This window comes from Tamandua tetradactyla, chromosome 6, assembly GCF_023851605.1.
Source record: "Tamandua tetradactyla isolate mTamTet1 chromosome 6, mTamTet1.pri, whole genome shotgun sequence".
Classification (NCBI taxonomy): domain Eukaryota; kingdom Metazoa; phylum Chordata; class Mammalia; order Pilosa; family Myrmecophagidae; genus Tamandua; species Tamandua tetradactyla.
The window spans coordinates 9755131-9767621 of NC_135332.1; the positions used below are offsets into that span (position 1 = coordinate 9755131).

A 12491-nucleotide genomic window follows, 5' to 3' on the forward strand; every position below is an offset into this window, starting at 1 on the left:
TTTTGTGAAAAAGGAAGTTACCATGGGCTGTCAGAGAATATACCTTTCATGAATGAGGCTAAAGCCATTTTGTTCATTATCTCTTGGGTTGTTTCGGATTTGGGTGCAAATGCAATAACATAATCAGAATCATTAAAATTATCTACACATCCCAGATCCATTGCAGGCATGTGAAAAAAGTCATCAACTTGATGCAAATTGGAGGAAGACAGGTATGCAAACAATAGAAGAAATGAGAAAAACCATTCCTATATAGCAATGAGAGAAAAGTGAAGCAAATCAATATGTGTTCAACTACAGATTAATCATCCACAAACAATTTGAAACAATTCTGTTACCTCACTTTGTATTCTATTTACTCTTTCCAAATTTTAATTTTTTCATTCTTTTTTGCAGAGAGAATGAACATTTTGAACATTTTGAAATATGTACATTGTGTTGACAAAGAAAGCATTGTAGCTTCAGTTCCAAGTATAATTAAGATTCTAGGTTCACCATCTTGTAATGCAAAGTGAGCAAAAGTTTTCATGGTTGGTCCAATAGCTCATAGCGATAATGAAATTGAGTGACAATGAGAAAGAAATATTAGGTGGCATGGAATAGATAACCAGTTTCCATACTTTTAGGGTAAGATCCTACTTTTATCTTCTGCTTCTTGCTTGTGAAAGAAAGAAAATAGTTCCAAGACATTGCTCATAAAAGGGTTATAAAATAGTCTTTGTTACCAGTGCAATTGGAAATGCACTATTATGCATTTTGCATTTCAGTGGGAAGAACCCATTTTATGATTCAATTATAATTCTGCACAGGTTGCCTTTACAAAAGGTATATATCACATTCACCATATGATTCCATTTTTTTTTTCATTTTTGAGGTTGGGGTGCATGGTCCGGGAATTCAAACCTGGGTCTCCCACACAGAAAGCATGCATTCTACCACTGAACCACCATGCACCCCATGATTCTATTTTAACTATGTGTGTATGTCCATATCTATACCCAAATCTTTCTAGACAGGTAAAAGATATGATCATTATCTATAGCATAATTAAAAGTCTGGAAGTAAAACATCTATACAGAACAGAAGTCCGATTCATATATTTATATTTATATAACTCTTTCTCCATGAAGGCATGGATTTTTTGTCTAAGTTGTTCACCACCAATCCCCACCATCTGGAAGTGAACTTAGCACACTTTGAATATTGAATACATAGTTATGAATGCATGAGTGCATACATGTACATACACTATGTTCATAGGATTGGATGCTAATATAGCAATGCTCGAATTATGGATATTTTATAAGTTATTTTATCTTCTTTTTTATACTTTTCTGAAGTTTCTACATGAAGCACAGGATCCCTCTTATAATCAGAAAATAATTACTATTTTAGTAGAAGTGAAGGGTCAAAATGCAGTTTTATTTTCCTGCTGATTTACATGCTCAATATTTCTTCAAATTGATGTTGCCTCCACTGTGCAGGTGTGCAGAAGTGATACAATTTTGTCTGAGTTTTTATTAAATTTTGAACTACTTTCTGAATTGAGTCTGGATTAAATTTTGGCTTTTCTTTTGCCTTTTGTCCTCGATGTATGGACCTGTGCTTTCATGAAATACAAATGAGTTCAGGTATTAAGAATTGCTGTCTGAGATACAAAGATATGGTTTTGTTTTGCAGGGAGTTTCTGAACATGAATTCTTTTAAAAATAATGGCTCCAGAAAGACATGTAATAGTATATTTCAAAGCAATCTCATTTACATATTGACAGAGAGCAGAAAAAAAACTAGCCTGCTAGTTAAAAAATAGAATATATACAGGACATTAAATAATGAAGACGATGGATTTGTGGTGCCTGATGAAATAAATTTCCCTCTTGTAAATATGAGAAAACATAAACTCTGAAACATACCAACAAGGTCTCTCTTTTCATCCTCCACTTTTTGAGAAAGTTCTTGCAGAGAAGGGCCCATGTTTGCTGACCTACACTTATGTGTCTCTTACTCATTTTGACCTGTGTTTTTAAAAAAGCAGAAGTAAATTTTAAGATCTGAAAGAGAAAATATTGTGCAAGGCAAAAAAATCCTAACAACTGTTTCCAATCGCATGCTTAAAGAAGAAGAAAGCTAAAAGGCAGAAACAAACAAACAAAAAACCATATCAAAGAATGTTCAAATTCATTGGCATTGGAGAAAATAAAATTTAACACATAAGTTTTATATGATAAAATTTAAAACTTAAATTTTTAAGATCTCACTTATCTCTCATTGGACTGAAAACATTTGGTAACACGTTTTCTAATGGAGAAAGAGGAACTTTCATGCATTGCTGGTTGGAGTATAGACTTGTCCAGTCATTTTGATGAAAAATTTGTTACTAGTTAGCAACATCCCATCATCAATCAGCTCTGCTCCTGGGTGTGTGTCCCAAGGAAATTATCCCAGGGGTCCATGTGGGAATTTGTATAAGGATGCTCATAAGAATGTAGATTATTTTGTCAGGATGCTGGAAAATACATTCTGGTGAATAAAGAGGGTAAAGTACTGTGTATAACAGGAATAATGGACTTATAGCCACACAACAACATGGAGAGCTCTCAAAACACAGTGCTAATTTTAAAACTTGAGGAAAGGTTGAAAGTTATAGCATATTATAATTAATATCAATTAATATTGCATGCAAAACATGTTTTACAGGAACACAAACGTTCTAGTCAAATAACAAAAAGGTTGCCCTTGGGAGAGAGAAATGGGACTAGAGATGGGGTGGGAGATGAGAATTAGAGACTAAAAGAAATAATCAAAAATAAGATAGGCACCTTATCTGAGCCAATTATTTTGGCAGACCAGAAACTTGAGTATGATTAACTTGATCCTTTATAATCAGGGTCCAAAAAAGTCCCAAGCCAATCATCCAAATGCATAAGCAATGAGCCCTAAAGCAATAAAACTGAAAGACAAATAAATAGGAACCCTCATGGAAATGAGAGTTCATGTTGACTTCATGTTGTCCATTATGACTGGAATAAAAGAGATTGCATAGTGGGGAGTATAGATTAATTAGTTTAATCTTCACAATAAACCTTTAGGACATATCCCATTTTACGAGATGAGGAGAATGAGACACAGAGCAGTAAAGTGATTCACCAAACCCAGCTAATGGTGGCAGAGACAGCGCTTTAATCCAGTCAAGTTCTGGAAACCATGCCCTTATGCAGTGTACCACGCTGCTATAGAAATGGGGTAAAGGTACCACACTGCTATAGAAATGGGGTAAAGGAACGTGTGCATTAATTCAGAGCTTCTGCGTCATCCTGGCAGGCAGCGTGGAGCTTCAAGAGAAATTGATTCAGGCTGTTTATTCACATGCTGTGGCTTGTGCACACATTAGCAGGGGTCCTAAAATGCCAGAACATGAAAAAATGGAGGTTATCCTCCAGATGAAGAAAAATACATAATTGTGAAAGGAAGAACAGCTTCATAATAATAAATGGAAGGAAAATAATACAATTAAAAGTAAATGGCATAAAATCTGCCCATGGTATATGGAAAAATTTTGTGATCCTCTCAAATTTCAGAAGAAAATCAAGACATATAGAAATAATAATGAGATAAAAGTATGCAGAATAGAGAGAAAAAAAGATCAAAGTTAAGATATTTTGTGAAGAGAAATCCAAAACTAATAAATCACAGATGCAGAAATAATTCATTGTAGAAGATATATGGAAGAAAATATGTTGTAAAAACCACAATGGAAATTAATTTTTCAGAGTAGTGGGAAGATTTATGTTTTCTGAAAGGCTCACCGGGTGCCAAATATAATGACAAAAAAATAATAATAACCTATGATGTATTTGAAATTAAAGGACTGAATAAAAAGTCTTAAGGAATCAAGTTGGGGGGGTTGAGAGAGAGCATAAATAGTTAAGGATAGAATAAAAAGCAGCCTAGAATAATACATGATCTGAAACCCAGAGTGGAAGTGAAAAAAGGGTGATTTGTTCAATTTCCTCTGTGAAAATCTACCAAAATGGACAAAAATAAGGACGAGCAGAGAGGAAACGTGTTTTGTAAAAACAGTAGAAAATGATTTTGCCCCAGATAACTTGACTCCTCCCCTAGGAAAATTTAATAAAATGAAAACACGTTTAAAATAGTTTTATTATTAAGACAATAAAATTTTCATAAGTTTTTAAATAATAATAATAATGATTATTAAAATAATAAAATGTTTAGTGATTAAAAATTTATTAAGAGTTTTCTCAAATTATGGAAAATATATATAGGAGACTTTCAACTCTCCTGGCCATAATTGGACATTAATCTAAAATTATTTGAGAAAGCATTGAGAAATCCACTCAATATCCTACACTGCCTAAGGCATGAATAGACAAAGGCAGAAGCATGGAGTCTGATTCTACATCACGCATGCCAAGAGATGTGGTGAAGGATGGTCTGCATAAATACAAAAACTTTGTTTTCTTCAACTCCAAGTTTACAAGATAGAAAAATGTGAAACTCTATACCACATGTAACAATAATAATCCAAACAAAATTTAAATCATACTTTTCCATGGTACTAGCAAAGAACAATAGTTTTAAGGAACCTTGATGAACTGAATTCTAAAGAGAAACAAACCCTTGGTGGGTGCAAAGATTGTTCCCTTTGCAACTTCTTTATCTGGACACAAATACCTAGCCTGGGTATTGGCATACAGAGCAGGTGGGCTACCAGAAAAAGACAGTATTTTTCAGGATAAGGAGAAAGCAGTCAAACCTTAGGTTATAGTGTGGGCTGGGTGGAGAAAGAGGAATCTAAGAATCTCACATGCAAAGGAAAAAATTAGCCCAGCAATTTCCTTCCACTTTATTCACCTCTAGAATTTTCTCAGAAAAGCAGCACTTTCTCAGAAAAAGAGGACCTGAGAAGCAGAGACAACTCCTGAAGTTTTGTGCATTCTCATGCTGCTTAGATTCTGAAGCCCTACTGGAGTTGAATCCAAAGGCAAAGGTGACCCAAAAGTACCTACCACTCCTGTCCAGCCCCTGCCCGCTCAAACACTGACAGTATCAGAAAAGTGGCCGGGGCGGGGCGATAGGGGTCAGGCTAACCACAGGTGAGCTCAGTCTGGTGAAAGCTTCAGGCAAGTTCCAGCTCAGCTAGGATCCAGGAGGAATCTGAATTCTTAGTTGCTCACCTTAATTTCTAGAAGAAAGGGATTGCATTCCTAGGAAAGCCAAATAAAACAAAATATGATACTTCAGTATGTTTTGTTCTTTAATTCAAAATGTCTGGGAGACAATGGAAAATTACTCTAAAAGCAGGAAAATGTAACTCATAATTAAGAGAAAGATAGTTTATAGAAGCAGAATCATAAATAATGCAGTTTTTGAAATTAAAAAAACCCCAGAATTTTAAAACAACTATAATATGTTAAGAAACTTATGGAAAAAGATGGATACAATAGGTGAAGAACTGGAGTAACTCAGAGGATAAAAAAAAAGCATCTTAGGAAAATCTAGAATAATACATGATCTGAAATCCAAAATTTTGGGGATATGTGTAATAGCAAATTAGACCTTACAAAAGAAAGATCAGTAATCTTGGAAGCATATCAAGAGAAATGATCTAAACTGAAGCTAGCCAAAGAAAAAATGATTGAAAAATAAATATAGAGTATCAGTGATCTATGAGCCAATGTTAAGTAGTGTGACTTATATGTAATTGGAGTCCTAGAAGAAAAAGTAAACTGACAGAAAACAATATGTGAAGAAATAATAGCAAAGAATTTTAATGAAAATCAAGATCCAAAGTCATCAGTGAATCCTAAACAAGATAGATGTAAATACAAATACAAATAATAATAATAAATAGAACAAAATAGGCCCATAATAGTCAAATTGGTGGAAAAAAAGATAAAAATAAAATATTAAATGTAGCCAGAGAAAACAACCATATTGCAAGGGAATAGGCGTAAGAATGACAGCTTGCTTCCCAACAGTTTACCACAAGCCAGAAGACAGGGCAATAATACCCTTCAGAAGATGAAAGAAAAAAATTACTGTCTACTTAGAATTTTCTATCCAGAGAGTACATCCCCCAAAAATGATGGTGAAATAAAGATATTTTTTCAGATGAACAAAAGCTGAAATAATTTATCACCTGCAGACTCTCACTAAAAGTAATGCTTAAAGTTTTTTAAGCTCAAGGGAAACAACATTGGTGGAAACAGATTTCCAGGAAAGAATTAGGTTTGCCAAAAATCTTAAATATGTGAGGAAATATATTTTCTTAATTTATTTTGAGACAACTGAAAGCTAAAAGCAAAATCGTAATAATGCATTTATTATTATTTTTTGCATGGGCAGGCATTGGGAAACGAACCCAGGTCTCCTGCATGGCAGCTGAGAATTCTACCTGCTGAGCCACCATTGCACCACCCTTTATAACGCATTTTAAGGAAAAAAAAAGGAAATAAGTATGGGATGAGGTATATGGCATTATAGTGTTTTATTGTTCTTTCATCTTATGTGCAGTGGTAATATTTATTTAAAATGGATGGTGATAAGCTAAGGATATACATTGCAATCCTTTGAGCAACTGTTAAATAAATAAAATGATGAGGTAGAGTTGGAAATACAATCGTGGTGGTAAAATGTAATCCTAAGATCTCAGTTTATGTAAAAGAAAGCAGGAAAGAAAGGAGGAACAAAGGAAGACAGAAAGAGGGGACACTTGGAGGGCAAAAAGAAATAATAGGCTTAAACCCAACCATATCATTAATTATAAAATGTTTCAAATAATAAATATGGAAAACAGCCTGCAGCATGAGTTAAGTAAATTATGATACATCCATATAATGAAATATTCAGTGGTGATAAATTACAAGTCAGATTTTTTGTTCTTTCTAAAGTGATCACCAACATACATTAAGTTTTTTTTAAAAAAGAGAAACAAAGAAAAGGGAGAGCATTATGTATGTCTGGAACGCTACCGTCCTTGTGGGTTGTGGGTGACAGAAGAACAGGTGAATTTATGTTTGCAAATGCGTAGATATTTTGGGCAGAGTCTAGCTGTAGCTATTCATCCAACCCATTTCTTCCTCTTCTGAGGCACAATGCTTGATTATACTTCCCATACCAAGTGGAAGGAGGAACCAGGAGAGGAGGTCAGAGAGATGGGCTGGGAGGGCTCACTCCACCACTGCTGGCTTTGAAGAAAGAAGACAGTGCCACAAGTCAAGAAATGTAGTCAGCCTTTAGAAGCTGGGCAAGGTGAGGAGACATCTTCTCCTCTAGAGTCTACTGAAAGCAGCATAGCTCTGCCAAGATCTTGGTTTTAGCCCGGTGAGACCCATGTCTCAAGACCTCCAGAATTGTCAGATAATAAATCTGCCTTGCTTTAAGCCATTAGGTTTGTGGTAACCCATTACAGCGGCATTAGGGAACTGATGTAAGGAATAACAGTGAAAAGGGAAATCGGTAGCATGAGGCCTGAGAATGAGACAGGAAGAAATTCTAAAACAGTTCTAGGGCAATGTCGTTAAATAAAAAGAGTTGTTTCTTTTCAGGGAACAAAGGAGGACATGGACCTCTGTCTAAAAATTGCTCAGGAAAGAACTAAGGGGTTTGCCAGCTCTGCGGTTGAGTGCCTGCTGATGACACCATCAGAAGAAACTGTGAAAGCCTCGAGACCCTGACTGATACCCAAATGCAACATTTCCAATGAAGAAACTGATGCCATAGTAAATTGCAGAGTTGGAGATGTTTAAATATATTGCCAAGTGCCTATTCTTCTTTCTCCCTGTGAATTAGTACGTGCTAGAGAATAAAGAACAATTAACATAATGCAACAGTTATGAATGTGTCTACTTGTTTATAACTATTAGGACTGATATTTTCCTCACTGCACTGCCTGATGTAAATATCAGGAAAAAAAAATACTGCTTACTATAATACTGAAACACCTAGTTAGCTTAAATTCCTCTGAATAGGAAGTTGTGTTATTTAGAAACAATAAACTGGTTATAAAAAGCCAGTTAATTCCCAGTGAGATATAACTTTATTATCCAGAGAATAATTGCATAGCTAGATAAAAATTCTTTTCTATTTATTATGAAAAACAATAAAAATATTGCCCTAAGTTTTCTCAATGAAACGATTCTTAAGCCATTTGAAAACAATTCAAAATTCAGAAAAAAAATATGTATTCCTCAATGCTTACAATTTCTTGGGCAGTAAAACTGAAAACACACAAAAAGAGCAAGTCTAAATAACTTCAGAAATAGCTCAGACTTGCAAAGTGGCAAAACAATTACATTCCTTTCAATTTATCAAGTAGCACACGGAATAATATGCTATTTGTCCGAACATGTTTTAGTCATGGGATAAAAATGGAAAACCTTAGATCTTTAGCTGATTATTTAGCTCTACAGTATAAAATATTCAGATAATTTAAAAATCAAAACTTACAGCTCTTAATGGTTTCCACCCAAATATTTGGCATTCTCGCTCATGTTATATTTCCGTATGCAAAACCACCACAATTTTGAGGTTAACTTACTGTCATGGAAGCTGGAACGAGACTCTAGAAGCACAGTGCATCTGTGGGTCTCTTCATATCTTGGAGAAGAATTTGCATTCCTTTTGGGTCACCGCTACATCGTGCTTTTAATTGCATGTTAACTGTGAATAGTTCCTTTTTAAGCTGATTTCTGAAAAGGATTATGATCTCAATTCAGCCAGGCTGCCAAAAACTCTGTGTTCACATGATGACTCTTTGACTGTTTTCCATTTCGTTGACTCCCAGCCAGTTCCCCAGCAGGGAGTTTGTAACTGCAGATGGTTGGCTGGACATATCAAAACATTGTGAACTATCAAACCAAGGAAAATCCAGCCTTCTTTTTCGATCGACTTTCTAATATAAGACCCTTTTGGGAGAGTTGACCCCAAACACAATCAGTTAAGCAAAGTAAGTAAGGAACCAGTTCAGAAATGAGCAGGGAGAGGTGGAAGAAACGTAGAGGGAGATTTCCTTTTTAAATGATGTCTATAAACAAATACATCTGACCAGAAAGTAATTCGAAAATTTAGTTCTTAAAACCTGGGTCTAGAAATTTGGCAATGAAGCAGCGTCATTTCTTCTCAGGCTAACAACACAAGCTCTGAATTTTCATCTGCTTCTCTGTTCCTGTGCATTTCACTACTTGCAGCATCTTTCTTGGAGTAGAAAAATAGGAGACTCCTCAGAGCAATGTCTTACAAAACACCTGCACTTCAAAGGCCTACAGGTTTATTATTTCTGCAACAAGTATATCAGATCTTTAATAATCCCGATTTCCAATATTGTTTAAGCAACGTTTAAAAAATTTAATAGTTACTGTTCAATCTTTCTTTAGCATCTTGTGTAAATAGAAGAAAGGACAGTTAAAAAATTTCTTCTATTTCAAGGAGTTCATCTTTGGTGAAGAAGAAAGGTGAAAAGCAACCGAGATCTTTCTGATTAAAACCAGTAAATCTGATCAATCCTGATGCACAATAATTACTTCCTGCACACACAGTTTAAGAGGAAACAACACACTATGCTCGTTAATTGTCAAATTAGACTCTCCGTCTGTGTTTCACTGTCAGTGACAACTGCATGACATTTCCTTACTTTTCCTCATTCCCTCAATATTTGTTCCATCAGATTTTTTCTTTTACTAATATGTGACACCCAGAAATTGTGCAGCAAGCAAAAAAAGAAGCAAAATGAACTCCTCAGTAATTCATGAGACTAGTTTTTCAGAAAAAAAGCTTCCGATTGTTTGTGTGACCTTAAAATGCCTTCTGTAGAGATATAAAATTATCAGATTCCATAACATTGCCAACATTTTGTGTCCAGAGAAGATAATTTAGGGAAATGTTTTTCAGTAACTTGTTTCTTTAAAAGGAACTTTATATCTGGATTAGAGCTTTAAATTCTAGTGCTAGTCATTTTGGGGTTTATTATTTTCCTTCAGTACACTGGCTCCTTCCTTCACATGCACCACACTTGTTCAATCTTTGGTGGAAGGCCACCCTCATTATTCTTTTTCAACATTTTTTTAAAAAGTCATATATATTTACTCTTGCAAATAAGTTTCCCAATTTAAAAACATGATGCAATTGAGTTAGAAGAACTGAAATTTCACTGATTTTTATAGCATAGCATACTTATTTAGCAAACACACACAGCACTTATTATGTGCAATATACACATGGAACCCACACAACAATTGCATGGGTTAGTGCTGTTTTAATGACCCTTATTTTATAGATGAGGAAAGTGAAGCCCAGACAGTTTAAGTAACTTGCCCAAATTCACACAGCCAGCAGGTATCAGAAGCTGAGTTAACGCCCAGACCACCTAGCTTCAGAGCGTGAGAACCTACATTCTAAGCACTGTGTTGCCTCACGTGTGTGTGTCTTTGTTCATTGAACTCTCCCTTGAGAGACACTCATTTTCCAGTTCTCCTTGTCTTTTGCTTCGTGGATTTTGAAGCCATATTCTCCAGTGCCAGAAGCTTTCTGGGCTTTGTATCAGGCTAAAATATTCCTCATGGATTCCATGCTAGTTACTCATACAGGGTACTTGTCCCCAGGGTCTGCGCGAGCAGGCCTCAAAGCTGTGAGTGTCACCCAGACAAATCTCACCTGCAGAGAACGAAGCACAGCGCCCTGTTACAAAACGGAGACAGAATGAGAATGTCTGCTTGTTTCCCACACACTTTTCTGGTTTGCTTTTCATCCTCCCTCACGCCCAGACATACTGCCTGCATTTTCGTTTTGTCAGATATCTTCCAATACTTTAGTTCTGTTTCTTAAATATAGAGTGAACAAATTCTACTTGGTCCTAGTTTGTACTTCTTTTTGCCTCAGAACATCCTTTGTTTGAAATATTCCGGGCCTCCATTTTTATTTTTATTTGCATTTGTCAGGTATATTTTGACATCTTTATTACCTGCCTGCAGGATGTCTCTATAAACAGTACAACTTTTATTTCCTTTCTTTCTAGTCTGCAAATATTTAATTTCCGTTCGGGAATAACAAGTCCCTAGGATGACCAATCCATTTGGTCCGGTCACCTTATTTTACAGTGTCTTTAAATTAAGCTTTCCTGTGGTTTTCTATTTCTGTTTTTACCCTACTAGGTTCACTTTGTTCCTTTTTTCCAGGTTCCTCTTTCCCCCACCTCTCATTTAAAATATTCGGAGTCAATATTTCATTCTACTGTGATAACCCTTAGGTGTTAACTCTGGTAGTGTGACAAATCAGCCTGTTTCTCTGCTACCTGCCCCACACCCTGATGCAGGTATATGCTTTCATCTCACCCAAGGCAGGGTCAGTCCTTCAGCATATTTGCATCTGGAGCCTGAGCTTTACCTCTTACTAGATGTGCAATGCCAGGCAAGTGGCTTTTTCAAAGCTTCCATTTCCTAATCCATAAAACACAAAGGATGCAAAAGTACCCTCCCAGGGTTGTTTTTGGATTAATGAAATCACATGTGTAAAGGATTTAGTACAGTATCTAGAAGTTAGTGAACACTCAATAAACACTAACAAATATATTTCCAGAGCCTTATCCAAACTGGAGATTATAGGTATTTAAAATTTTTACCAGTCTGAGAAAAAAAATAGTGCCACCTTGATGACTTCATGTACATATTTTAATTACTTGTGATTTTAAGTAAATTCTAATACAAGTTTTGATGATTTGTAATTGTTTTCATCTGTAGGAACTCTGTTCATTTTCCCCATTGATTGTCTGCTACACTGTCATTTCTTATTTTCTTTTGTGTGTGTCCCTAACTGAAAATAAATTAAATTATTCGCTTTAAAAAGAATATATTAAAAAAAGAAGAAAAAGAAGAATATTATTGAATTTTTACATTTGCTTTTTCTGAAAAGAATGCTGACATAATTCTGATTATCATTAATTTGAGGTTTTTTTGCTCTCTAGGATATTTCCAAATTTTCTCTTTAACATCAAGTTCATGAAATTTCTTTGCAATGTGCTTAGACGTAGGTTTTATTTTTGTGTGTTTTATCCTGCTTTACCATTTATGGTCACTTGGGAAATTTTCAGCTAATGCTTGTGTCAGGTGTTGCTTCCCCTCTAGCCTTTCTATTCGTAGTTTCAGGAAGTTTACTAGATATTAAAGGTTTGTCGTCCTTGTCTTTATCTTTTATCTGTCTGCTCTCTTAAAACTGGAAAACAATCCATTTTCCTACCACATATAAGTGCTCTTTCTGACTTATAATTTTTATTTTATCACTCCTACTTCCAACCTGAGAGGGTCTTAATTTCTTTGCTGGATTCACAGACTTTTTATCATCTGGTCCATGCTTCTCTTTTTGAAATGATTTTTAAAAATTGTTTTCCTGGAATCAACCCCTACTCTCAACTGCTGTCTCCCTAATGACTATGTCTACTTGCCTCATTCCTACTTGTTCAGGTCTCAGCTCTGACT

At 35.3% G+C, this 12491-nt stretch overlaps 1 protein-coding gene across 1 annotated transcript in view; it reads right to left on the minus strand.

Moving 5' to 3' along the window:
- Window positions 1-9146, minus strand: part of ABCA9 (ATP binding cassette subfamily A member 9) — a 75769-nt gene extending 66623 nt beyond the window's left edge. Inside the window, 3 exon segments of the mRNA XM_077163249.1 lie at window positions 44-248; window positions 1914-2015; window positions 8564-9146. Of these exon segments, the coding sequence (XP_077019364.1) occupies window positions 44-248; window positions 1914-2015; window positions 8564-8569 (313 nt within the window). The 5' untranslated portion in view covers window positions 8570-9146.
- Between the last annotated feature and the right edge of the window lie 3345 nt (window positions 9147-12491).